The sequence below is a fragment of the Lacerta agilis genome, chromosome 3 (assembly GCF_009819535.1).
Source record: "Lacerta agilis isolate rLacAgi1 chromosome 3, rLacAgi1.pri, whole genome shotgun sequence".
NCBI lineage: Eukaryota > Metazoa > Chordata > Lepidosauria > Squamata > Lacertidae > Lacerta > Lacerta agilis.
Window position 1 is genome coordinate 110,542,488 of NC_046314.1, and position 26,451 is coordinate 110,568,938.

At 46.5% G+C, this 26,451-nt stretch overlaps 1 protein-coding gene across 1 annotated transcript in view; it reads left to right on the forward strand.

The window, feature by feature from the left end:
- Positions 1 to 26,451, forward strand: part of REL (REL proto-oncogene, NF-kB subunit) — a 49,624-nt gene that overhangs the window by 9,017 nt on the left and 14,156 nt on the right. The window contains exons 2-4 of the mRNA XM_033145132.1: positions 3,369 to 3,511; positions 6,733 to 6,881; positions 17,325 to 17,416. Coding sequence (XP_033001023.1) covers positions 3,369 to 3,511; positions 6,733 to 6,881; positions 17,325 to 17,416 — 384 coding nt within the window. The remainder of the gene's footprint in view (positions 1 to 3,368; positions 3,512 to 6,732; positions 6,882 to 17,324; positions 17,417 to 26,451) is intronic.

The window sequence follows — 26,451 nt, forward strand, 5'->3', positions numbered from 1 at the left end:
GTCAGACTCATGTTGGTAGCTTTGAGAACACTGTCCAACCATCTCATCCTCTGTCATCCCCTTCTCCTTGTGCCCTCCATCTTTCCCAACATCAGGGTCTTTTCTAGGGAGTCTTCTCTTCTCATGAGCTGGCCAAAGTATTGGAGCCTCAGCTTCAGGATCTGTCCTTCCAGTGAGCACTCAGGCCTGATGTTCTTCAGAATGGATAGGTTTGATCTTCTTGCAGTCCATGGGACTCTCAAGAGTCTCCTCCAGCACCATAATTCAAAAGCATCAATTCTCTGGCAATCAGCCTTCTTGATGGTCCAGCTCTCGCTTCCGTACATCACTACTGGGAAAACCATAGCTTTAACTATACGGACCTTTGTCGGCAAGGTGATGTCTCTGCTTTTTAAGATGCTGTCTAGGTTTGTCATTGCTTTTCTCCCAAGAAGCAGGCGTCTTTTAATCTACCCCAGGCCTTAAAACATTTGTCCCTCCCTGATGGTTTGCTTTCCTAGATGCTTGAAAGAACTCTCCTCATCTGCAGCCTAAGTGGTGTATACAGTACCTAATCACTGAATTCTGCTGAAATGTATAAATTTGGCCTTAACAGGCTGCATCATTATTATTATTATTATTATTATTATTATTATTATTATTATTATCATTTATCTGTACCCTGCCCATCTGGCTGAGCTTCCCCAGCCACTCTGGGCGGCTCCCAAACAAATGTTAAAACAATACAGCATTAAATATTAAAAACGTCCCTAAACAGGGCGTTTAACATTAAATATTAAAAACGTCCCTTCAGGTGTCTCTTTAAAATAGGATATCTGCTTATTTCCTTGACATCTGATGGAAGGGTGTTCCACAGGGTGGGCGCCACTACCGAAAAGGCCCTTTGTCTGGTTCCCTGTAACCTCACCTCTCGCAATCAGGGAACCGCCAGAAGGCCCTCGTCACTGGATCTCAGTGTCCGGGCTGAATGACGGGGGTGGAGACGCTCCTTCGGGTATACAGGACCGAGGCCGTTTAGGGCTTTAAAGGTCAGCACCAACACTTTGAATTGTGCACAGAAACGTACTGGGAGCCAATGTAGATCTCTCAGGACCGGTGTTATGTGGTCCCGGCGGCCACTCCCAGTCACCAGTCTAGCTGCTGCATTCTGCATGGGGCTCTGATAGTTGTTCTCTTGGTGACCGTGTCCTGAAGAACATGTTCAAAGCACCGATTTCTTTGTTCAAAGTAAATATGAAACTGAACATAGAATCATAGAGCTGGAAGGTGTCAAACCCTTGCGATGCAGGAATCTTTTGCCTCAGGTGAGACTCAAACCCACAAACCTGAAATTAAGAGTCTCATGCTCTACTAACCGAGCTATTCCAGAGCAGTACCTTTGGACTGTGTCTTTGAACACTGAGTTCTGCCTTTGCACATATGTACACACACTGATGGCGATATTAATTTCCAACCACAGATCAAGTGGTTGGAAAGAGGTTGATGTTTGACTCAGTGAAGTGCAGGTGATGTCATGATCAGGATAAAAAACCAAATAACTTTCTCTCCCTCCTTCTCTTTCTCTCTCTCTCTCTCTCTCTCTCTCTCTCTCCGCCTCCTCATTTTAGGCCAAAAAGACAGAGTTTTTAAGCAGCAATGCAGCAGCTAGATGAGACAACTTTATTAATGATTTTGATTTGCTTGTATCGGGTCTGTGGCTGTATAATAAAAGTTGATTTTTGAATTTCATTAACCCAACTAGCCTCAGTCAAGCCATTCCTTCCTAATGAGGGGACTGGTTTTTGGTTTTAACATTTTTGTTTTAAGAAGACTGGCTTTCCTTCAAGGAGCACCACATAAAATTAATCAGTGAAATGATGAGCGCACATGATAATAATAATCTGACAAAGTTGCATATTCAAAAGATGAGCAGAAACATGTGTGTGACTCGCTGTGGTTCAAAACATTTTTTTTAAAAAAACAACAACACACCACTATTTAGATCAGGGGTCCCCAAACTAAGGCCCGGGGGGCCGGATGCGGCCCAATCGCCTTCTAAATGCGGCCCGCAGACGGTCCAGGAATCGGCGTGTTTTTACATGAGTAGAATGTGTCCTTTTATTTAAAATGCATCTCTGGGTTATTTGTGGGACCTGCCTGGTGTTTTTACATGAGTAGAATGTGTGCTTTTTTATAAAAAAAACGCATCTCTGGGTTATTTGTGGGGCATAGGAATTTGTTCATTCCCCCCCAAAAAAATATAGTCCAGCCCCCCACAAGGTCTGAGGGACAGTGGACCGGCCCCCTGCTGAAAAAGTTTGCTGACCCCTGATTTAGATGAAAAGTGGTTTACATAAGATCAGTAAAAACAAGACAATCCCTGTCCTCAAGTTTACCATTTAAAAGACACAGCGTAAAATGATAAAGGGATGAGGAGAGAAGAGGAAAACAAGCAAACTTAGCTACCGATTGTTAATTTTCCATAGCTGTTCTGATATTGAATAGCTAGGCACAAGAAACAGTTCAGAAAGAGAAGGAGCCAATGGGCAGACAGTGTTTCCCATCGCTTCTGCTTCAGAAGAGACAAGGCACACTTTCCCGTACATATTTCTGACATGCGCTTGTACTTTGCTTCACAAATCCACTTTCAGGCTGCACATCAATATGACACGTGAGGCTGCTGGAAGCAGCATTCTGTTCGGAGAACAATGACTCGCAGATACTCTTAGCTAGCATAGCTGCCCTTAGCAAAAAAACAACAACAACACCGAGACATATATTTATCACATGCTCCCAAATCATCCTTATTTAAACCATAGTTCCAAAGTTGAGAGAAGCACCTGTTCGGACAGTCTTAATTAATCCTATCAGTCCCGATTTCTAAGATCAGAGGAGTTTTCTGGTTTATCCGCAACTAAGCGAAGGGCTGCGATAACTGTGGCAGAGTACTGAAGTTCCCAGGTTCAACCCCTTCGCATCTCCAAGTACGACTGTGAGAGGACCCCTTGCTGAAGCCCTGGGGTGCTTCTGCAAGTCAGTGTGAACAACACTGAACTATAGGGACCATTGGCTTTACCCAGTATAAAGCCAAAGGATAGGTTTTTCCTCTGTATTGGGTCCCTGGCTATTGTTGGACTACAACTCCCATCATTCCTAGCTACTGGGACCAGTGGTCAGGGATGATGGGAATTGTAGTCAGAGGGCCCAAGTTTGAGAAACACTGCTCTACAGGTATAAATAGGTGTATGAAAATGCGTATTGCAGAATTTGCAACGGGAGAGAGACCTGTTTTGTACACCCCCTGTTTGTAGACTTTCCTGCCTGCTGTAAGGGGATACATTACCTTTATACCTATATATATATATATACTGTTTTCTTTCTTTCCAAAGATGGTCATGAACCATACATTGAAATATGTGAGCAGCCTAGACAGAGAGGGATGCGTTTCCGGTACAAATGTGAGGGGAGATCAGCAGGCAGCATTCCAGGAGAACACAGCAGCGATATGAATCGGACTTTCCCGGCTCTGCAGGTATTCCTCTTCATTATTGTGTTTTTGTCTTTCCCTTCTTTAAAAAAGGAACCAGGAGTTGTTTTGCCCAAGAGGCAAATGCTTATTGTTTTACCTCATCTGCTTTATTACGGTCGATGACCAGCACACACACACACACACATACAGAATCAATAATAAATGCAATTTAAAATTTATCTGAGATTTGATCTAGAAGGGGTTGGCCGTCTTAAAATTTAAATACATTAAAATTAATGTATTGCTTTAAAAGAATAAATTTAAAATTAATTAAAAGAATCAACAATTCAGATTATTATAATACTTAAATCGAAAGAAGGATCAGGAGCCACCTATTTGCGCGGACCGAAGCTTAATAGCGACAGCACAGAACTTTGCCACCGCAGCTGTGACTTTAGGGTTGGCATCTGAGAGGAGCCAGTGAGTATTGTGTTCTTATCGTTTTACTTACTTATTTACTTACTTACTCACTTACTTATTTCATATGTCACTTGATTGTAAAATGAACAAACAAACAAACAAACAACGCTCAAATTGTTTTAAAAAACAGATAAAACAATAAAATCAAGGGCGGGGGGGATGCAACAATACTTTAAAACATACAAAAGTTAAAATATTAAAACCTCAACTTCCTAAGCATCTGAGTAGGCTTGTCTAAACAAGAATACTTTAGCAGGCGCTGAAAATATTGCACCGAAGGGGCTTGCCTGATGTCAACAGGTGGAGGTCCCAAAGTGTAGGTGATGCCACACTACATGATCGAATGCTTACAAATGTGGAACAGATATTACGTGGCACCTGCCAGTTCTGCCAATCAAAGTGGTTGAGTGGGCACATGGGGGTAAGGCCCTAAAGGCCACTAACAGCCAGCTTATATGCATGTCTACTTGGAAGCATGGACCATTGAATTCAGTAAGTAAGTAGAACAGGCATAGGCAAACTCAGCCCTCCAGATGTTTTGGGATTACAATTCCCATCATCCCTGACCACTGGTATACCACAGTGACCAGAAATACCACAGTATTTCTGGTCAGACCTCACCTGGAATACTGTGTCCAGTTCTGGGCACCACAGTTCAAGAAGGATACTGACAAGCTGGAACGTGTCCAGAAGAGGGCAACCAAAATGGTCAAAGGCCTGGAAACAATGCCTTATGAGGAATGGCTTAGGGAGCTGGGTATGTTTAGCCTGGAGAAGAGAAGGTTAAGGGGTGATATGATAGCCATGTTCAAATATATAAAAGGATGTCATATAGAGGAGGGTGAAAGGTTGTTTTCTGCTGCTCCAGAGAAGCGGACACTGAGCAATGGATTCAAACTACAAGAAAGAAGATTCCACCTAAACATTAGGAAGAACTTCCTGACAGTGAGAGCTGTTCGGCAGTGGAATTTGCTACCAAGGAGTGTGGTGGAGTCTCCTTCTTTGGAGGTCTTTAAGCAGAGGCTTGACAGCCATCTGTCAGGAATGCTTTGATGGTGTTTCCTGCTTGGCAGGGGGTTGGACTGGATGGCCCTTGTGGTCTCTTCCAACTCTATGATTCTATGATTCTATGGTCCTGTTAGCTAGGGATGATGGGAGTTGTAGTCCCAAAACATCTGGAGGGCCGAGTTTGCCGATGCCTGAAGTAGAATAATAGAATCATGGAATTGTCGAGTTGGATGGAACCCCGAGGGTCATCTGGTCCAACCCCCTACAATGCAGGAATCTTAACTAGATCATACATGACAAGTGACCATCCAACCTCTGCTTAAAAACCTCCAAGGAAAGGAAGTCGACAACCTCCTGAGGGAGTCTGCTCCACTGTCGAACAGCTCTTAGGTATAGCATTGCAGGAGAAGGGCCCTTCCAGACCACCTGCTTATTGAACCTTGTTTATGGGGAGGTTAGATGATGCTGTCTCAGAGCAAGTGTTATCTCACACTTTCCAGTGCATTTCCCTGTCACTTTCTTTATTGTAAGAACTCTGATCTTTACGGTGGAAGCGGGCTTCTTAACACCGCGCCTCCTAATCAACTCTCCTCGGGCACTCTGAAGTCACTGGTATGTGATTGGAAGTGCCCCAAGTTGATCTCTAGGACACAGGTGGGCAAGCTCAGGCCAGGGGGCCAAAGGCAGCCCTCCATGCTGCTCCATCTGGCCCCCAGGACTCTCACTTGGCCATTCCTCCTCCCTGGACACATGCTCCCTCCCCAGGCCACATCCTTCACCCTCCATTAGTGTTTTTGCCTGGCTGGAATGTCATGGGTCTTGAACTCTGGTCATGGATCTTGCTTGCCTGAATAGAAGCTTGAAAAGGGGTCTGTAGATGTTTGTGGAAAATACTCTACTGCACAAATACAAATTCACATTCATTTCTCCACTCACTGTTGCCTCTGGCTGTTAGCCAGAAGGCTGGTGGTTTGAGCCCATCCAGAGATGGCTGTGGTTAGGATTCCTACATTGCAGGGAGGGTTGGACTAGGTGACCGTTGGGGTCCCTTCCAACTCTATGCTTCTATTTGTCCTGCATTTAAGATGGCCAAACTGCAGGACTGCAGCAGGCAGGAAAGTGGGAGCTTAAAAGCGGACCCAGCAGAAATGGCAGCTCTCCTGTTTGTTGGAAGAAAATACATGTGATATTTAACCACATGTTCAGTGGCACCTGTAGTTTGGCCTCTTCAGTTGCTTGTGTACTGCTGTTTATTTGTTTGTATGTTTTAGCTATTTATAAGACGCTTGCCCTAAGCAGTGATGCAATCATAAAACTGCTATAAGACGAAACAATAAATACAAATGACTAATTAGAATTTTTTAAAAAGTCATAGCAAAAAGACTAGCTACTAGGTTTGACAATCCCTTTTGAATCCCATAAGAGTGTGGTGATGATAACACCAAGGTTGCAGGTTCGATCCCTGTATGGGGCAGCTGCATATTCCTGCATTGAAGGGGGTTGGACTAGATGATTCACAGGATCCCTTCCAACTCTACAATTTTATGGTTCTATTATAGTTCCTTGGGAACAAAATATTTCAGCGGCCACAGTTGTGAAGGCCCTGCTTCCAGCGTTTACTTGCTGCCTGAGGTTGTGAAGGACTTTAAAGGTTAAAACCAGCATATTGAAATAGAACCTGGAGACGGTTCTTGTAATCAGGGCCGCTGGTTACGCCTTGAATGTGACAATTCCTCTCCACGTCTGACAAAAGGCACAAGGGTGATGGGCTCTCCCCCCCTCTCTTTCCTTTGCAGGTGTTCAACTACTTCGGGAAAATAAAAATCAGAATAACATTGGTGACCAAGAACGAGCCATACAGACCTCACCCCCATCGGCTGGTTGGAAAAGACTGCGAAAATGGTTTCTATGAAGCTGAATTTGGGCCAGAGCGCAGGGTTCTGATGTAAGTAGTGGCTGTTGTTAAGTGTGGCCAAAGACAGAATTAATGTATGAAGATCCTTGAGAGCCAGTGTGGTGTAGTGGTTAAGAGCGGTGGACTCATAATCTGGTGAACCGGGTTCGTGTCTCCGCTCCTCCACATGCAGCTGCTGGGTGACCTTGGGCTAGTCACATTTCTCTGAAGTCTCTCAGCCTCACTCACTTCACAGAGTGTTTGTTGTGGGGGAGGAAGGGAGAAGGAGATTGTTAGCCACTTTGAGACTCCTTAGGTTAGTGATAAAGAGGGATATCAAATCCAAACTCTTCTTCTTCTTCTTCTCTTCTTGCTGGATCAGAGACCCATCGGGTCCAGCATCCTCTTTTCGGAGAGGATAACCAGACGGGATGGTTAATATAGAAAGGGGGTTCTTTGTGAGCTCTTCAGACATGTTTCAAGAGCTCCTTCTCAACTTGAACAATCAGAAGAACATGGCAGTAAAACAAATGCTGGCTCCAACCTTATAGTCCTTTCCAGAGTCATAGCTCAGCGGTAGAGTGTCTGCCTTGCAAGCAGGAAGGTCCCAGGTTCAATCCCTGGTATCTCCAGGTAGGAAAGAGGGTGACCTTTAAAGTTTAAAGATTAACAGGCTTGTTGCAGAATAAGCTCTTGTGAACAGGAGCCTGCTTCCATTGGTCTGCTGCTTCCCTATAAGTTCTCACACACACACACACAAACTTCAAAGGGAGATTCCAGTGCAACGTTGCCAACCTGAAACTTATCTGCATCTTTGATTTGATACCTTTAGAGCTTAATCAAGACTGGGACTTCTTGCTCACAGCAGAGTCTTGTCAGTGCTACTTACTGCTGTGGTAAATGGCCACGGTATGTATCTTGCATATGTAAGAAGAGCTCTGCAGGATCAGACCAATGACCCATCTAGTCCAGCATCCTGTTCTCTCAGCGCCTAACCAGATGCCTGGGGGGAACCCACAAGCCAGACCCCTTAGCGCGAGAGCACCTCCTTACTTGTGACTTCGGAGGCATGCTGCCCCCCACATCAGAGGTAGAACATAACCATCATGATTAGTAGCTATGGATAACTCCATTCTCCATTAATTTGGCTAGTCATCTTTTATAGCCATCCAAGCTGGTGGCCATCCAAGTTGGTGGCATCCTGTTTCATCTAACATTTAGCCTTTGGGTTCTAATGCTTTGAAAGAGGCCCACCCACTTTCTCTATACTGTGCATAATTCCATATACCTCAAGGTCTCGTTCGTGGTCATCACCACCATTAGTGTATTTTGTGAAATTAGATTTGCCTCCCCCCCCCCCTATGCTTGCCGGTGTTGAATTGCATTTTTGCCATTTTACTGCCTATTCATCCAGCTTGGAGACATCATAGAATCATAGAGTTGGAAGGGTCCCTGAGGGTCATATAGTCCAACCCCCTGCAATGCAGCTGTCCCGTGTGGGGATCGAACCTGCAACCTTGATGTTATCAGCACCACGCTCTAACCAACTGAGCTAGCCAGAAGATGCATTTGAGCTTTGCATAGCAGTGACGGCAACTTGTACTGGTTGCCTTTCATAGTTTCTAGCTCTCTGGATCACATCCACACTCAGGGCTTGTGTCTGAGCACCCTTTCTTGTTTCCTCTGGAGCTATCCCCACAACGACCTGCTCTTTAAAGCTCAGTCGGAGCAAACATCAATCAGTGGAAATCCCGAACTGACATTTGCTCTGATTCAGCTTTAAAGAGCCAGGGGAAAGCTCGAAGCAAAACAACAACAACACTCAGACACAGAGCGTTAAAGTGCAAGTTCTCTCACATACAATATCTGTGCATGGATATAGTGGCAAAGTAGAAATGCTTCACACATCTGATGAAATGGGCTCCCATCTAGGTAGGTAAAAGGTAAAGGACTCCTGGATAGTTAAAGGTGACTATGGAGTTGTGGCGCTCATCTCGCTTTCAGGCCGAGGGAGCTGGTGTTTGTCCACAGACAGCTTTCCGGGTCATGTGGCCAGCAGGACTAAACTGCTTCTGGCACAACAGGACACCGTGATGGAAGCCAGAGTGCACAGAAATGCCATTTGCCTTCCTGCCACAAACTTCCTGCTTTCAAACTGCTAGGTTGGCAGGAGCTGGGACAGAGCAACAGGAGCTCATTCCATCGTGGGGCTTTGAACCGCGGACCTTCTGATTGGCAAGCCCAAGAGCCGCAGTGGTTTAGACCATAGCGCCACCCGTGTCCCTTGTGCCTCGATAAGGCAGCAAATGATAAACACACTTACTAAAGAGAAAGCCCCATTGAGCACAGCATTGCAAGTAAACAGGCATAGGCTCATTCTGCATGTCAATTAGAGTTTAAAGTGCTACAAGACCCTCTGTTCGTTTTTCCTTCTCCTGCTAGAGCAGTCATTCTGAAAAGCATAAGCCACGCTACATTCAAGGGTTTGTTTTGCGTTGATCTCACCAGGCATATAATGGGGTCAGGAAGACCCAGGGATAGGGAGATATCGGCTGGTTAGCATGAGATGCCTCTTTTGCAATTTGCTCTGATTTCTGATATTGCATAGTATTATCTGGCTTTCAACTTCCTATTTTGCATCCTCCCAGGGGTGGGGTGATGTCATGGGTTTTCCATGTGGGAAAGAATCAGGTTTCTGGAGGTAGGTGGGGAGAGTCCCTTAATGCTGTCCTGTGACCTGATACCATCACATGCAAATTAGGAAGCTGCTATAGCACCTATCCAAATGAGATCAGAAAACTGGCTCTGTTTCTCTCTGTTTCTCTCTGTTTGTATCTATTTATTTGCCATCTATCTGTGTTTTTGTGTGTAGACAATATATTACCTTTTTTTCCTTGATAACATGGTTTGACATTCTCCTCTTTTTTTTTGAAACTCTGATGCTAACCTGACCAATTTGCACTATTTCCCGTGTGAATGCTTTTTAAAACACGAAACCACAATGTTCTTGTTCAGTCGTTCAGTCGTGTCCGACTCTTCGTGACCCCATGGACCAGAGCACGCCAGGCACGCCTGTCCTTCACTGCCTCTCGCAGTTTGGCCAAACTCATGTTAGTAGCTTTGAGAACACTGTCCAACCATCTCACCCTCTGTCGTCCCCTTCTCCTTGTGCCCTCCATCTTTCCCAACATCAGGGTCTTTTCTAGGGAGTCTTCTCTTCTCATGAGGTGGCCAAAGTACTGGAGCCTCAACTTCAGGATCTGTCCTTCCAGTGAGCACTCAGGGCTGATTTCTTTAAGGATGGATAAATTTGATCTTTTTGCAGTCCAATATCTACTGCTAAATGGACGGTCACATCTTCTGCTGACAGTTTAAAGGGGGAGATCTTTCTCTGCGTGGGAGTATATGCCCCCTTTCAAAGCTATTCCATTTAACCTGCTCATGTTCATAAAAGAGAAGTCTGAAGACATAGAGTAAACTTCAGAGTAAATTCCATTCCGTGTGCATTTACGGTGCAAGCCGTAATCTACTATCCCACTGAATTAAGTGGGATTTACTTACTTACATGTAAGTAGTCTTAGAATTCCAGACTCGCAGTGCAATCCCAATCATGTCTACTTGCAAACAAGTCCTTCTGACATCAGTGGAGCTTACTCCTAGGTAAGTGGGGTTATGACTGCAGTAATCCAAACCCGCTTTCCTGGTAGTAAGACCCACTGAATTAAATAGGGCTTACTTCTCGGTGGAAATGATTAAGCTCCGTCTGTCCTGGATACTTTAGTTGAGATTCCTGCACTGCAGGGGGTTGGACTAGATGACCCTCGGGTTCCCTTCCAGCTCTACATATCTAGGATTCCAAATTTGTACTGTAAGGTTACAATCCTATACCTGCTTCCTTGAGAGCAAGCACCCCTGAACTCAATTACTTCTGAGTTAGACGACTTGTACTGTAAACGTATACATTGGTGCATTTCAAGGGAATTTGCTATTTTGAAGGTCCTGGTTATGACATAGATTTCCTGGATGAAGTCGTATTTAAAAATAGCCACACTACTTCTATGCTAATCTGTCTCAAATGAACTTGAAAGCCTCGTTATCACTGCATTCACTAGCCAGAGCTAAGGAGACCCTGGGCATTCTGGCAGGTAGAGTAATCATTGTTCCCGCTGTGGGGAGGTGGGGGGGGGAAGCCCTGGACCTTGTGCATCTCCTCTACTACAGCACAGATCCCTGCCTCTTGGACTTTCTGCCGAAGAGGGAGGAGTGGGAGAGAAACACACGCTTTCATCTCCCCGTGAAAGAGGCGAAAACAGAGAAGCAGCAGTTTTGGTTTTTTGAACTGCAGCACTTCGTATCAGAGCAGAACACCCAGTTCTGAAAGGAAGCCGCCGTCTTTCCTGTGACTCACGAAGGAGTTGGGTTTACACCACTGGGTCTTTCAAAGCACCTGGATGTTGAGAAAACAGCTTTTGGGGCTTCCTAGTCATCGACGCAGCCATAGCCGATGGGCCATTGGTTTGGCAGCTGAGGGAGTGGCAGACCCACAGATGACTGTGCCGGGGGGGGGGCAGACCCAGGAGGTCTCCTCACACAGGGGGCATCCCGGCCTGTGGTAGACTCGTAATCTGGTGAACTGGGTTCGCGTCTCCGCTCCTCCACATGCAGCTGCTGGGTGACCTTGGGCTAGTCACACTTCTTTGAAGTCTCTCAGCCCCACTCACCTCACAGAGTGTTTGTTGTGGGGAAGGAAGGGAAAGGAGGATGTTAGCCGCTTTGAGTCTCCTTCGGGTAGTGATAAAGCGGGATATCAAATCCAAACTCCTCTTCTTCTTCTTCTTCTTCTTCTTCTTCTTCTTCTTCTTCTTCTTCTTCTTCTTCTTCTTCTTCTTCTTCTTCTACCACCTGAGGCGAAACAGGAAGGTGCCGTCCCTGCTGAAGCTTTGCTTTCTGGGGTTGTGTGCCTGAGGTTGCTGTAGCATCGGCTTCTGGCGAGATCTCGTGAGAATTCCACGAGATCTCGCTGGAAGCAGCCGCATGGGATCCCCCCGCCCTTGGTGGCCGCTTCAGTCTGTCTCATTGGGCAGGCATGCCCTGTCCCAGGAAAGGATACCTGCCCCAATTCTACACTCTCCCCTTGCCTCCAAGCGTTAATGTCTGGTGGTTGCAGGGACTCCCATTGCCTTAGATCACACCTGGATTTGCAAGTGGCAGCAGGATTTTCTTGGGCCGGGGAAGTGTTTAATACTGTCTGCTCCTTGCTCCAAATTCCTGTGTGCCACCAAATCAAGAAAGAGACATTACACACACTTTTGTAAATCAAGAAAATCATTTAATTAAAAAAGAAAGAAAGGGGGGGGGGAGAATGCATATTCATGGTTTTTTATGGTTAAGGATCACACCTGCATTGTACATTTAAGTCACCCTGGCCCCTTCCCCACAAGAATCCTGGGAACTGTAGTTTGTTAAGAGTGCTGGGAATTGTAGCAATGTGAGGGTTAAACTGTATTGTCTTATACTGTAATGCTGTTTGTCTATAGCCAGGGGTCAGCAAACTTTTTCAGCAGGGGGCCGGTCCACTGTCCCTCAGACTTTGGTGGGGGGCTGGGCTATATTTTTTGGAGGGAAAAATGAACGAATTCCTATGCCCCACAAATAACCCAGAGATGCATTTTAAATAAAAGGACACATTCTACTCATGTAAAAACACGCTGATTCCTGGACCGTCCGTGAGCTGGATTGAGAAGGCGATTGGGTCGCATCCGGCCCACAGGCCTTAGGTTGCCTACCCCTGGTCTATACCAGTGTTTCCCAAACTTGGGTCTCCGTCTGTTTTTGGACTACAACTCCCATAATCCCTAACTAGCAGGACCAGCGTCAGGGATTATTGGAACTGTAGTCCAAAAACATCTGGTTTGGTAAATGCTGGTATGGACTCGCTGATTTTTGCCGTAAAAAGAAAAAAAGGCTGATCACATGTTCAACCCAGTCCACTTAGGCCTGCCATTTTGTAAGAAATCCCAACGCCGATTGGGGCACAGTCATCGCAGGGTTGTGTGAATGCCAGGGGGCTGCGCCTACCGGTAACTCTTCCGTATGAGGTCAAACCTCACTGTAGGGATGGTGGGAGGAACTGGTTTCAGTTTGCATTTAAAGGCTTTCCAAGGCAACACACTAACCAAAAGCACAGCTATCCTTTGAAATTTGCACTTCTCAAAATTTTCCAAGTGGCTTATCAAGTAATTTGGAGCAACTCCTCCTCCTCCTCCTCCTCTTCTTCTCCTTCTTCTTCTTCTTCTTTTTTTGTTGTTATTAATTTTTGTGCTGCCCTACATCTGTAGATCTCAGGGCGGATCACACAATAAAATCTATCTATCCATCCATCTATCTATCTATCTATCTATCTATCTATCTATCTATATGGCAGGCATATCCAACAGGTAGATCACTACCGGTAGATCACTGGACATCTGTGGTAGATCACTGGTAGATCACTGACTCCCCCAAAAAAGCTCAACAGGTTTGTCTCCACTAAGAAAAGCTCAGCATTTTTGCCCTGGACCCCTAAAAAACTGGGCTATCCTCCTCCCAAAAAATACCTCAACAACTTTGACCTGAACCCCCAAAAACAGGGGGTAGATCACTGCCAGTTTTTAACTCTGGGAGTAGATCACAGTCTCTTGGGAGTTGGCCACCCCTGATATACAGTGTGTGTGTGTGTAACAAAATACAGAACTGAAAGCAAGATAATTGAAGCCTAGTTCACACAAAGCTCAGTGCCTATTTGAATCTTAGAGTTTAGTCAACAAAGTAAAGTAGACATTCTTAAAAGGAAAGGTCATTCTTCAGTATTTCATCATTTGCTATGATAACACACTAATGCAACCCCCCCCCCAAAAAAAAACAGCCCAAAAAATAATAGGTTCTAAACTCTCTCGCCCCCTTGGATTTGCCCTCAGCCAATCAAACTGAAGCTCTAATTATTTCATTTAATTATTTAATTAAGTTGCCCATAACATTGATAACGTTGAGAAAAGCCCCCCCCCCCAAAAGCCATAGCTTCTTCCTCTGCCCAGATTGTCCAGACATGGCTGAATGGGCACAACTCATCAAGGGACGTGTGCCCTGCTGCCCTCTTATCTACCTCACTTCAGTCATTCTGTGTTCTGGTTGTGCTGTTTTCCCCCAACCTGGTGCCCTCCAGCTGTTTTGGACTATGAGTCCAATCATCACCAGGCAGTTTAGCTGAGCTAGCTAGTATTGACTGGCACTGATTCCCAAATAACATAATCAGAGCCTGCTGGATCAGGCCAATGGCCCACCCAGCCCAGCATCCTGTTCTCGCAGTGGCCAAAAAGATGCTTCTGGGATCATAAGCAGGATCTGAGCACAAGAGGACTCTCTCCTCCTGAGGTTTCTAGCAACTGATATTCAGAAGTATTTCTGCCTCTGACCACGAAGGCAGAGCCCTGCCATCATGGCTAGTACCCATTGATGCCTCTCTCCTCTGTGAATTTCTCTTATCCTCTTTTAAAATTATGCAAGTTAGGGGGCCGTCGCTACCTCCTGTGGCAGTGAGTTCCATAGTTTAACAACGTGTTGCATCTATCCTGAATCTTCAGACATTCAGCTTTATTGGATGTTCATGAGTTGTAGTGTTGTGAGAGAGGGGGAAACAGCTTACCTATCTCTACCCACTTTCTCTATGCCTCGCACAATTCTATAAACTTCTTTTTTGTGACATCTCTTCCTCGCCTTTCCTCCAAACTGAAAAGTCCCAAGTGTTGCTCCATCCCCTTGATTGTGTTGGTTTCCCTTTTCTAACTCTGCAGTTTCCTCTGGAGGTGACACAGTATTCCACCGTAGATTTGCATAGCGACGTTACGATATCAACAGTTTCGATTTCAATTCCTTCCCTAATGATCCACGACATGGAATTTGTCTTTCTCGCGGCTGCCGCACACTCAGGGCTCGTCCACACTTCTGCTTGTCTCGCCACTTCTCCCTGGGGAAACCCGCTGTTTACCCCTGAATCGGAGCAAATGCTGATTGGGTTTTCCGTGGCTTGACATTTGCTCCGATTCAGCGGTAAAGAGCAGGTTTTCCTGGGAAAAGGAGTGGCGGACACAGAAAACTGCGGAGGCGCAGGTCAATTCTGTGTCCAGGGCAGCAGTCCACAAGCTCCATCTGGTACGCAGGCTGAGACCCTACCTGCCCACGGACAGTCTCGCCAGAGTGGTCTGGCTATCTCCCACTTGGACTACTGCAATGCACTCTATGTGGGGCTACCTTTGAAGGTGACTCAGAAACTACAACTAATCCAGAATGCAGCAGCTAGACTGGTGACTGGGAGTGGCCGCTGAGACCTGCGTTGGCTCCCAGTATGTTTCCGAGCACAATTCAAAGTGTTGGTGCTGACCTTTAAAGCCCTAAACGGCCTTGGCACAGTATACCTGAAGGAGCATCTCCACCCCCATCGTTCTGCCCGGACACTGAGGTCCAGCGCCGAGGGTCTTCTGGAGGTTCCCTCCCTGCGAGAAGTGAGGTTACCGGGAACCAGGCAGAAGGCCTTCTCAGTAGTGGCGCCTGCCCTGTGGAATGCCCTCCCATCAGATGTCAAGGAAATAAGCAACTATCTGACTTTTAGAAGACATCTGAAGGCAGCCTTGTTTAGGAAAGTTTTTAATGTTTTATGCTGTATTGTGTTTTTAATATTCGGTTGGGAGCCGCCCAGAGTGGCAGGGGAAACTCAGCCTGATGGGCAGGGTATAAATAATTACACTTCTGAAGAAGTGTGCATGCACACGAAAGCTCATACCAAGAACAAACTTAGTTGGTCTCTAAGGTGCTACTGGAAGGAATTTTTTTATTTTTTATTTTGTTAATAAATTATTATTATTATTATTATTATTATTAAGCACGAGATGAGCAGAAAAGCTAATCAGACCCGTGCTTTCTGGGCAAGGGACAAGCGATAGCTCAATGAGCCCAATGTCTTGTTCCTGATCAAGCTCAGACCCCATGGGAATATATGCGAAATTAATATTTTTTGCCACAGCATCAAATCATTGGGTCACATTTGCCATTTTACTGCCCATTCACTCAGTTTAGAGAGGTCCTTTTGGAGCTCTTCGCAATCCTTTTTTGTTTTAACAACCTTGAACTATTGAGTGTCATCAGCAAACTTGGCCACCTCGCTGCTCACACCTAGCTCTAGATTGTTGATGGACAAATTAAAAGGCACAGGTCTCAGTATCGATCCTTGGGGGACTTTCAACATTTCCATTCAAAGAGCAGTCCATTTATTCCTACTCTCCGCTTCCTCATACTTAACCAATTTCAGATCCACAAGAGGACCTCTCCTCTTGTTCCATGACTGCTAAGCTTATTCAGGAGCCTTTGGTGAAGTACCTTGAGGAAAGTTTTTGGGAAGTCCAGGTACGCTTTGTCAACCGCACCATCTCTAGCTATATGCTTGTTGACACTCTCAAAGAACTCTTTGAAAGGCAGGACTTTTCCTTGCAGAAGCCATGCTGCCTCTGCTTCAGTAAGGCTTGTTCTTCTAGGTGCTTGGCCATTTCATGTAATTTGAACTCGCCAATTTGTCAGTTTTAATTTTGTCTGTTAGGCCTAGAACAGGGGTCCCCAAACTAAGGCCCGGGGGCCGGATGTGGCCCAATCACCTTCTAAATGTGGCCCGCAGACGGTCCGGGAATCAGCGTGTTTTTACATGACTAGAATGTGTCCTTTTATTTAAATTGAATCTCTGGGTTATTTGTGGGGCCTGCCTGGTGTTTTTACATGAGTAGAATGTGTCCTTTTAATTAAAATGCATCTCTGGGTTATTTGTTGTGCATAGGAATTCGTTCATTATTTTTTTTTCAAAATATAGTCCGGCCCCCCACAAGGTCTGAGGGACAGTGGACCGGCCCCCTGCTGAAAAAGTTTGCTGACCCCTGGCCTAGAACTTCATCCCTTGCTACCACTATCTGTCTCAGTTTCTCAGACTCGCAAAACTTAGTTCATTCAGTGGGATTTGTCTTTTGTTGTGAAGACAGATGCAAAAAATTCATTTAGCTTCTTTATAGTCTCCTTATCCTTCTTTAGCAAATCTTTGACTCCCTTGTCATCTAAGGGCCCAGTTGCCTCCTTAGAAGGTCTCCTGCTACAAATGTCCTTAAGGAACTTCTTGTTTTTAGCAATGCAATCCTCAGATTCTCTTTTAGCATACCTTATGGTTTGCTTGCCCCCCTTTTTTTGCTTTTTGCCAAAGTTTATGTTCCTTTTTGTTCTCTTCATTTAGTTGCAGCGGAATTTGTCAGAATCGGAATTTCCACGGCAATTCATTTCATGCCAATATTGTGTTGCTGTTGCTTCTTCCTCCTCCTCCTCCTCTTCTTCTTCTTCTTCTTCTTCTTCTTCTTCTTCTTCTTCTTCTTCTTCTTCTTCTTTTTCGTTTTTTTTAAATCTGCTAATGGTTGACTGTGCATGTTCCAGTTTTCAGAATTTGGGCATACAGTGCGTGAAGAAGAGAGAGCTCAAGGAATCTATCATCTCCCGGATCGCAAAGCAAATCAACCCCTTCAGTGGTAAGTAACTTTGCCAACATTTTATCCATTGGATTCATTTCGGGGATGGTCATTTTCTTGGAATGCGCCAAGCCATGTCAAAGGGCAGGCTAAAACAGCTACGTGTCTATGGAACTCCCATCCCATTAGATGCTTAGCTCAAGTAATTCTTGCATTTGCTGCTGAAGATGTTGCTTGAAATAATGCAACGAATAGTACAGCAGGGCTAGGGAATATCAGGCCTGTTTGGCACCACCCCGCCACAGCTACACCCCCTTTCCTGAGTCCATATCGCCCATCGGTCTTGCTTCACACCCTCGTTTAGTGGTTTTTGCCAAGCTGGAATTTGTCCTTGGCTCTGATAGAATGCATCTTGTTTGCCAGCGGAGGCTACATCCATCAGGGTGAACGGGGCACAGTTTCGCCCTCACAGAGCTTGGCAGGGAGGAGGATGGGGGACAAAGCTATAGATAGTGGTCTCCACCTGTAATTCGCTCTGGCTCCACCTTCTGAGGCCCTCCCAGCCCTTCCACCTTCCCAGACCCAATAGGCCCCAGCCACCCCTGTCATCTGAACCAGTTTTGACCAGTAGCTCGATGAAGGATAGGGAAGGGTGTTTGAGTGTGTAGAAACTAGCCTGCTTTACAAAGGTAACATTTGCAATAATTGCTCCACCCGCCTTTGCCTCCATGGGCGTGTGAACCTCAGAAAGCTGCCCAGAAGGAAACCTGGTCCTCATGCTGAAAAAACACTCCCTACCGAGAGTCAGTGTGGTGTAGTGGTTCAGAGCGATAGCCTCGTAATCTGGGGAACTGGGTTCGCGTCTCCCCTCCTCCACATGCAGCTGCTGGGTGACCTTGGGCTAGTCACACTTCTTTGAAGTCTCTCAGCCCCACTCACCTCACAGAGTGTTTGTTGTGGGGGAAGAAGGGAAAGGAGAATGTGAGCCGCTTTGAGACTCCTTCGGGTAGTGATAAAGCGGGATATCAAATCCAAACTCCTCCTCCTCCTCTTCTTCTTCTTCTTCTTCTTCTTCTTCTTCTTCTTCTTCCGCTGGTCTCATGGGAATGAAGTATTAGGGAAGACAACCTGAAATTGGAGGTCAGAGCCAGGGCTACTCCAACACTTCATAGTATAGGCATTCTCTGAAGTTATTTTAAGTGAACACCTGAAAATGTAAACTTTACTGTATACCTGGGATCCCCCCCCTTTTTAAAGGGAGTTCTTTTCTGAACATCACCAGTTTTCCTTGCTGTGAAACAGGTATTTTGCGTTTCCCACAACACACTCTCCATTTTCTGAAAGTGTCCCTGGGCTGAGAAAGATTGGGGACCCCTGGGTTACACAAACACAATCAGAAAGAGAGAGTTTGAACAGGCAACTTGAAGTCAAAGAACTTGGAGTGACAGGGTTCTGTCTTGCTTACTTGACTCACTAATGCCTAAGTGTGAATTGTACAACATGCCGTTGAAGAAAATGGATGGTCGCTGAGAGTTACAGTGGAGCATAGGAACAGAGCCGTCTTAAGGGGATCTGCCGCCCTGGCGCGGCTATCCCTCCGGCGCCCCCGCCATGCCGCCTCTCCGCCGCCTCCCTCCCGCGCTTGCCGCCCCTTGGGAGGGGGGTGGGCGAGCGGGGGGTGAGGGGCGTGGCGCTGGAGCGGCGCGGGGCTCTGCGCGCCCTTCCAGCGCTTCCGGGATGGGAGGCGAGGGCGGCCGGCTCGCGCTCCGCGTGCAGCTGGACGGCGCGGCGCTGCTGGGCAGCTCGCGCTGCATTGGGCGGGCGGGAGCGCGAGCCGGGCGCCCTCGCCTCCCAGAGCCCCAGCTGGAGTGCTGGAAGGTCGCGCAAAGCCCCGCGCTGCTCCAGCGCTCCAGCTGGGGCTCTGGGAGGCGAGGGCGGGCGGCTTACAGCCCGCCCGCCGGCGCGCGAGTGCCCGCCTGCCCGTGGGGGCGGGGGCGGGTTGGGGAGGAGGAGCCCGGTATGCCGGCGGGCTCGCGGGGGCGCCCCTGGGGCGCCCAGCGCCCTGGCGCACCGCGCCACCGGCTTCTATGGATGAGACGGCTCTGCATAGGAAGTTGCCTTGTACCAGGTCAGACTATTTGCCCATCTAGTTCAGTATTTTCTTACTCTGAATGGATGCGGGTGGCGCTGTGGTCTAAACCACTGAGCCTCTTGGGCTTGCCAATCAGAAGGTCGGCGGTTCGAATCCCCACAACGGGGTTGAGCTCCCGTTGCTCTGTCCCAGCTCCTGCCAACCTAGCAGTTTGAAAGCACGCCGGTGCAAGTAGATAAATAGGTACCGCTGCGGCAGGAAGGTAAATGGCATTTCTGTGTGCTCTGGTTTCCGTCACGGTGTCCCGTTGCGCCAGAAGCGGTTTAGTCCTGCCGGCCACATGACCCGAAAAGCTCTCTGTGGACAAATGCCAGCTCCCTCGGCCTGAAAGCGAGATGAGTGCCACAACCCCATAGTCACCTTTGACTGGACTTAACCATCCAGGGGTCCTTTACCCTTTTTTTTTTAAACCTTACTCTGACTAGCAGTGGCTCTCAGGCAGAGACCTGTATTATCACCTGCTACCTGAGCCTTTTTAGCGGGAGATGCCGGCAATTGAGCCTCTGACCTTCTGCACACCAAGTAGTTCCTCAGACACAGTCGTTACTTAAAGGGGATCATGAAGTACATCACAGAATTGCTTCCCTTTACCACATGATGCTGAACCGAAAGGTTGAACTCATCATACGGCGGCCGCTTTGCCACCCACAGGGCAGAGAGCATGGTGGGGCAACCTCCCACCCACTTGCCGTGTGTCGAGTTGGCAAGGCTTTAGTCATGCCACTAGTCCTCTGCCATTGACTCATAATTGCAGTGATATGTTTCCTTTTGGCAATGTCCAGTCTCTTGTCTGGTGTGGGCGGGGAAGGAAAAGGGAAAGAGGTAGAAAAGGAAAACCAGAGGCTCTGTAAACTGGGCTGTGCCAATTGTCCTTTATTCCCAATGTGTTCCAGTTACAGGTGGGTAGCCGTGTTGGTCTGCCGTAGTCGAAACAAAATAGAAAATTCTTTCCAGTAGCACCTTAGAGACCAACTGAGTTTGTTCTTGGTATGAGCTTTCGTGTGCATGCACGCTTCTTCAGATACACTGAAACAGAAGTCACCAGATCCTTAAATATAGTGAGGGAGTGGGGAGGGGTATTACTCAGAAGGGTGGTGGGAATGGGTGATCAGCTGATAGGTGTGGAAAACCTGTTGACTCTTAACGGCTGCAATTAGTCTTGCAGGGAAAGGCAAGGGGTGAGATGGCTAAAGATAGCTTTGTTATGTATAATGAGATAAGAATCCAATGTCTTTGTTCAGACCAGGTTTCTCCATGGTTTTAAGTTTGGTGATTAGTCCCAATGTGTTGTTATTCCTTTGGATTTGGGTGGTGCTTTTAAGCGTTCAAGTGCTTCGCATGCTTTGTCTTGTTATGTTCCTAACACCCAGCGCAGGCCGGGGAAAGGTGAGGCTTGGCTAAAAAGGGGCTTTGAAGGCACCGCCAATCACCAGTGCCTTCAAAGCGCCTTCTGCGGCGCTTTCCAAGTGATTGACGATCAGCTGGTTGTCGGGCTGCCCACCTGTCTAAGTTCACCTGCTGGGGTCTTGGAGGTAAAAGATCTGGTCCACTGGGCTGAAAAGGTTCCGTAGCCGTGCCTTCCAGTATTCACTTTAGATAGGTCAGTACAGTGGTATCTCGGGTTAAGTACGCTTCAGGTTAAGAACTCCGCTTAAGATCAGAAATCCTGCTCTGGCAGCGCAGTGGCAGCAGGAGATCCCATTAGCTAAAGTGGTGCTTCAGGTTAAGTATGCTTCGGGATAAGAACGGACCTCCGGAACGAATTAAGTACTTAACCCGAGGTACCACTGTATTAATATTGCAGTAAGGAGGAGAGCTTCAGTTCAGTGCTCCAGGCTGCCAGCCAGCCACACCCCCTTCAAAGGCACTCCATTCCTTTACTTCTCCCTCACCAGTTCCCCATTCCCCCTACATCCTGCACCCTGTGACCAGTGAACGTACTTACTGGACCCTTTTGTTTTGTTTGTTTTTTGTAGTACTGAGCATAATTCTCCCCCGCCACGCTCCCATCTGCAGGACCACCAGTGTCCCGTGAACAGTGTGTGAATGGAGGAGGAGAATATTGGGGGGGGGGTTTGAGGAGGAGGGAGCAAAATATACTATTGTGGGAGAGTTACTTATTTTTCAGCAAGGTGGTTCAAGGCTAGCTGTTTGTCTGATTGACTGTTTAAGTGCCTAACGCTTGACATTTGGATGATTACATCTTGTTCTGCAATTTAGACTTACACCTCCTTCTGTATTTTCTTGCACCTTCAATGCCAGAGATCATGAAAATATTATTTCTGCACGTGTGTGGTTTCCCACATTCTCTCCTCCCCCCCTCCCGATTGGTGGTGCAGCCCTGCTTTTCCTTACCTTATGACTGAACCAAGCCATGGTTTGGATCGAACAAACTTGTGCATGGGGAAAATCCATGGTTTAGCCTGCTGTCTCAGTTGAGCCACTGATTGCATCTATTTGCTGTGGGGATACAAAAGTGTGTACCGGTATTTCATTATCTTGTACACGTCGTTGACTCCCTTTGCATTTTAACATTTAGGAAATCTTATAAATCAATGAAACGTTATGGTTCATTTAGCAATCTGTGTTTTTGTTTTGTTTTGTTTTTAAAAAAAACCCAAACCAAAATCTGGTTAGTTAGTTGCAATAAACAGATGAGTAAATGGTTTCTTTCTTTTTTGAGAATGCTGAAGGAAGTCCATAGTTTCCCTTAAATGTGACATAACCCGCCTATTAATAAAGGTAACTCAGAGTCAGAACACACTTTAAGGAGTTTCAGTCTCAATTTTTGTTACATTTCAGATTTTACCTTTCCTACGATTGAGCAGCTGTGATATAGGGACATACAAAGCAGGCGTACATTGTTGCAGACCATTGGTACATACATCTAGCTCAATATAGCCTACACTGACTGGCAGCAGCTCTCCAGGCTTTCAGGCAGGGGCTTCCCTTGCCCTCCCTGGGAATTGAACCATAGGCTTGGAAGGTAGCCCAGGAGGGATTGGAAAGCCCCCCTGCTCCAACTCTGGAGTATTAGATACTGGGCAAATATCTGCACAACTTTGAAATGCATAATAATAATAATAATAATAATAATAATAATAATAATAATAATAATATATTATTTATACCCCGCCCATCTGGCTGGTTTTCCCCAGCCGCTCTGGGCGGCTTCCAACAGAACATTAAAATGCAATAATCTATTGAACATTAAAAGCCTCCCTACACAGGGCTGCCTTCAGATGTCTTCTAAAAGTCTGGTAGTTGTTTATCTCTTTGACCTCTGATGGGAGGGCGTTCCACAGGGCGGGTGCCACTACCGAGAAGGCCCTCTGCCTGGTTCCCTGTAACTTGGCTTCTTGTAGTGAGGGAACCGCTAGAAGGCCCTCGGCACTGGACCTCGCCTAAGGAATACAGAGAGATAAATCACAACTTAGCAACTCTGTATGTAGTTTTTGTTGTTGTTCAGTCGTTCAGTCGTGTCCGACTCTTCGTGACCCCATGGACCAGAGCACGCCAGGCACGTGAACAAAAATTCACGTGAACAGAAATTCACGTGAACAAAAATTCACGTGAACAAAAATTCACGTGAACAAAAATTCATTAACAATAATGTACGGCATTTCAACAACTTCCAGTATACGAAATCTGAATTAAGATATTCAGTGCCGTTGTTGGAGTTCCGTTGGGATCGCACCAGAACAAGTACACAATACAGAGAGCTGCTCTCATGGATGTATTTAAGGAATATATGGACTGCTTGGCTCTGAGCTTTTGAGTTGTGTATGTCATTATTATTTTGGCACTGTATATATTATTTAATGTTTCATCTATTAGAAATGGTTGAAATGCTGTAAAGTCAAACCTCGGTTCCCGAACGCCTCCGTTTTGGAACGTTTCGGCTCCCGGACGACGAAAACCTGGAAGTAACCGCTCCGTTTTTTGGACAATTTCCAGAAGCCGAACGTGCTACGCGGCTTCCGTTTTGAGTTTCCCTATTGTATGGAGGCTTCCGCTTTCAGTTTTTAGTTGTCGAACGTTTTGGAAGACGAACGGCCTCCCGGAACGGATTACGTTCGACGAGCGAGGTTTGACTGTACATTGTTGTCGGTGAGTTTTTTTTTGTAAACTACATACAGAGTTGCAGCTTTGAAAACGCGGCACAGCCTGAGCAAAGCATTCGCTGAACAGGTGGGGTTGCTTGAAGGTCGGCGGAGAAGGGAAGAGTTGTGGGTTTCGCTTTCCTTAGTGCAACTCACACAGGCCTGCCCCAGCTCTCTGCGAAAGCACCCCTATCTATCACACTCCGTGGCCCTCCTACAGTTGACTGCAATCGTTCCACTGAAACCGACACGTCACGGGGAGGCTGAGATCATGAGGAAGCAGCTCTCTCCTCTGTGGGATTGGCCGTGGTTAATGACCTCGCTTGCGAAGCACAAGCTTTCAATGGGATGCCGGTAGAAACAGAGATTAAGCCGGTCGGTGTAGGAGGACAGCTGTCAGCAGAGATATTGGAAGGAGCTTCCCGGTCCGATTGCATCCAGACTTTGAATGCCACTTGTGGCTGAGGGTGCAAATTGAATAACAGATTAGGGCTACCTGCTTTCATGCTTTGGTTGTGGGCTGGAAACATCTTGCTGGAAGACAGAAAAGCAATCAACCCCCCCCCCAATACACACTGTACATTTAAAGCTCCCCCCCCAAGAATCCAGGGAACTGTAGTTCATTAAGGGTGCTGGGAATTGTAGCTCCATGTTGGATAAATCACAGTTCCCAGGGTCCTGGTAGGACTGCTTCCAATGCAGTGTGTACATATATGGGGAGTGACATAATTTCATTAGAACAGTGTTTCATTAGAACAGGAGATATGGTACAAAAAGTGCATAAGGAGTGGGCTATCTTTAAGGTATACATCAAAATTTATGTGGGAAAAGTAGAATTTCTGACAGATATTGAGTGAATCCAGAAATATGATTAGTGTGAAAGGAGAGTAAATTCTAGATAGAAGAAGAGACTAAAGAAATAATGAAATGTGTTTAAGCTAGTTGGAAAAATAAAGTACGGTAGCCTAACAAGAACGGCTGGAAGTCAAGTCACTTGGTGGGTGTCCGTGTGGGATAGCTGTGTAGGTATGTTGATATGTATAGTATAGGTAGGTATTATATAGAGTAATGTAGGTATGTTTTATGTTATGAAAATAAGGTAGTTGTGTGTGCGTATTGTGTAAATGTATGTGTTTTATATGTTAATAAAATGATGTGTGTGTGTGTGTGTGTGTGTGTGTGTGTGTGTGTATGAACAGTGTTTCCCAAAGTGGGTAATATTTCCCCCTGGGGGGCACTGGAACAATATAGGGGGTGGTAGTAGCCTTGGGTGCAATTGGGGGGTGTTAAATAAAAACAGGGGGCGGTGGAAGCATAAATAAGAGAAGAGAAGAGAAATATGAAAAACCATTCGTACGTGTTTCGTCTGTTTTGTAATGATGCTTATGGCCAGGTCAGGCGCCATTGTGGGACGGTAACAATGAACCCTTGGGAGCCGCCCAGAGTGGCTGGGGAAGCTCAGCCAGATGGGCGGGGTACAAATAAATTATTATTATTATTATTATTATTATTATTATTATTATTACCCTTTTTTACTTCCCCTGGACCCGAGAGGCGGATCACAGTTTGCCTGCCTATTTGGTCAATGGCAGGCGGGCTGCAGCACCTCCAGCGTGTCTTATTTACAACAGCATCTTTCTTTACTACGTTGCAGGACGTAATTAGGAATATAGATACATAAAAGAACGCAAATTAGTCGCTGCATCTCTCTGTTTGTTTCATAGAATCATAGAGTTGGAAAAGACCACAAGGGCCATCCAGTCCAACCCCCTGCCAAGCAGGAGACACCATCAAAGCATTCCTGACAGATGGCTGTCAAGCCTCTGCTTAAAGACCTCCAAAGAAGGAGACTCCACCCACTCCCTGGTAGCAAATTCCACTGTCCAACAGCAATTACTGTCAGGAAGTTCTTCCTAACAGCTCTTCCTGTTTGCTTAAAGAAGGCAGATTTCCGGGGGGTGGGGGGGTGGGGGCGTGGTTTGCTGGGTAATTTATTTATTTTTTTCTGAAAAGGGATCGGTAGGCCAAATAAGTTAGCGAACCTCTGCATTAGAGGAAGCGGCGAGGAGGCTGCTGCAGCAAAAACAAAACAAACAAAAGCCAGAGAGGCTATGAGGAAGGAGCAGTGCTTAATTTGTTGTTGTTGTTGTTCAGTCGTTCAGTCGTGTCCGACTCTTCGTGACCCCATGGACCAGAGCACGCCAGGCACGCCTATCCTTCACTGCCTCTCGCAGTTTGGCCAAACTCATGTTAGTAGCTTCGAGAACACTGTCCAACCATCTCATCCTCTGTCGTCCCCTTCTCCTTGTGCCCTCCATCTTTCCCAACATCAGGGTCTTTTCTAGGGAGTCTTCTCTTCTCATGGGGTGGCCAAAGTACTGGAGCCTCAACTTCAGGATCTGTCCTTCTAGTGAGCACTCAGGGCTGATTTCCTTCAGGGTGGATAAGTTTGATCTTTTTGCAGTCCATGGGACTCTCAAGAGTCTCCTCCAGCACCATAATTCAAAAGCATCAATTCTACGGCGATCAGCCTTCTTTATGGTCCAGCTCTCACTTCCGTACATTACTACTGGGAAAACCATAGCTTTAACTATACGGACCTTTGTTGGCAAGGTGATGTCTTTGCTTTTTAAGATGCTGTCTAGGTTAGTCATTGCTTTTCTCCCAAGAAGCAGGCGTCTTCTAATTTCATACAGGACAGTTAATAAGGAGCGTGTTTCTTAGAACTCTTTACGCAGCCTGGCAGCTATCATTGTCTGCAATGCCCACAAATAAATGTGGGTGGATGGGGGGGGAGGTGTGGCAGTCTGGGCCCAAACACGCAAGGGGGAGTTTGCCTG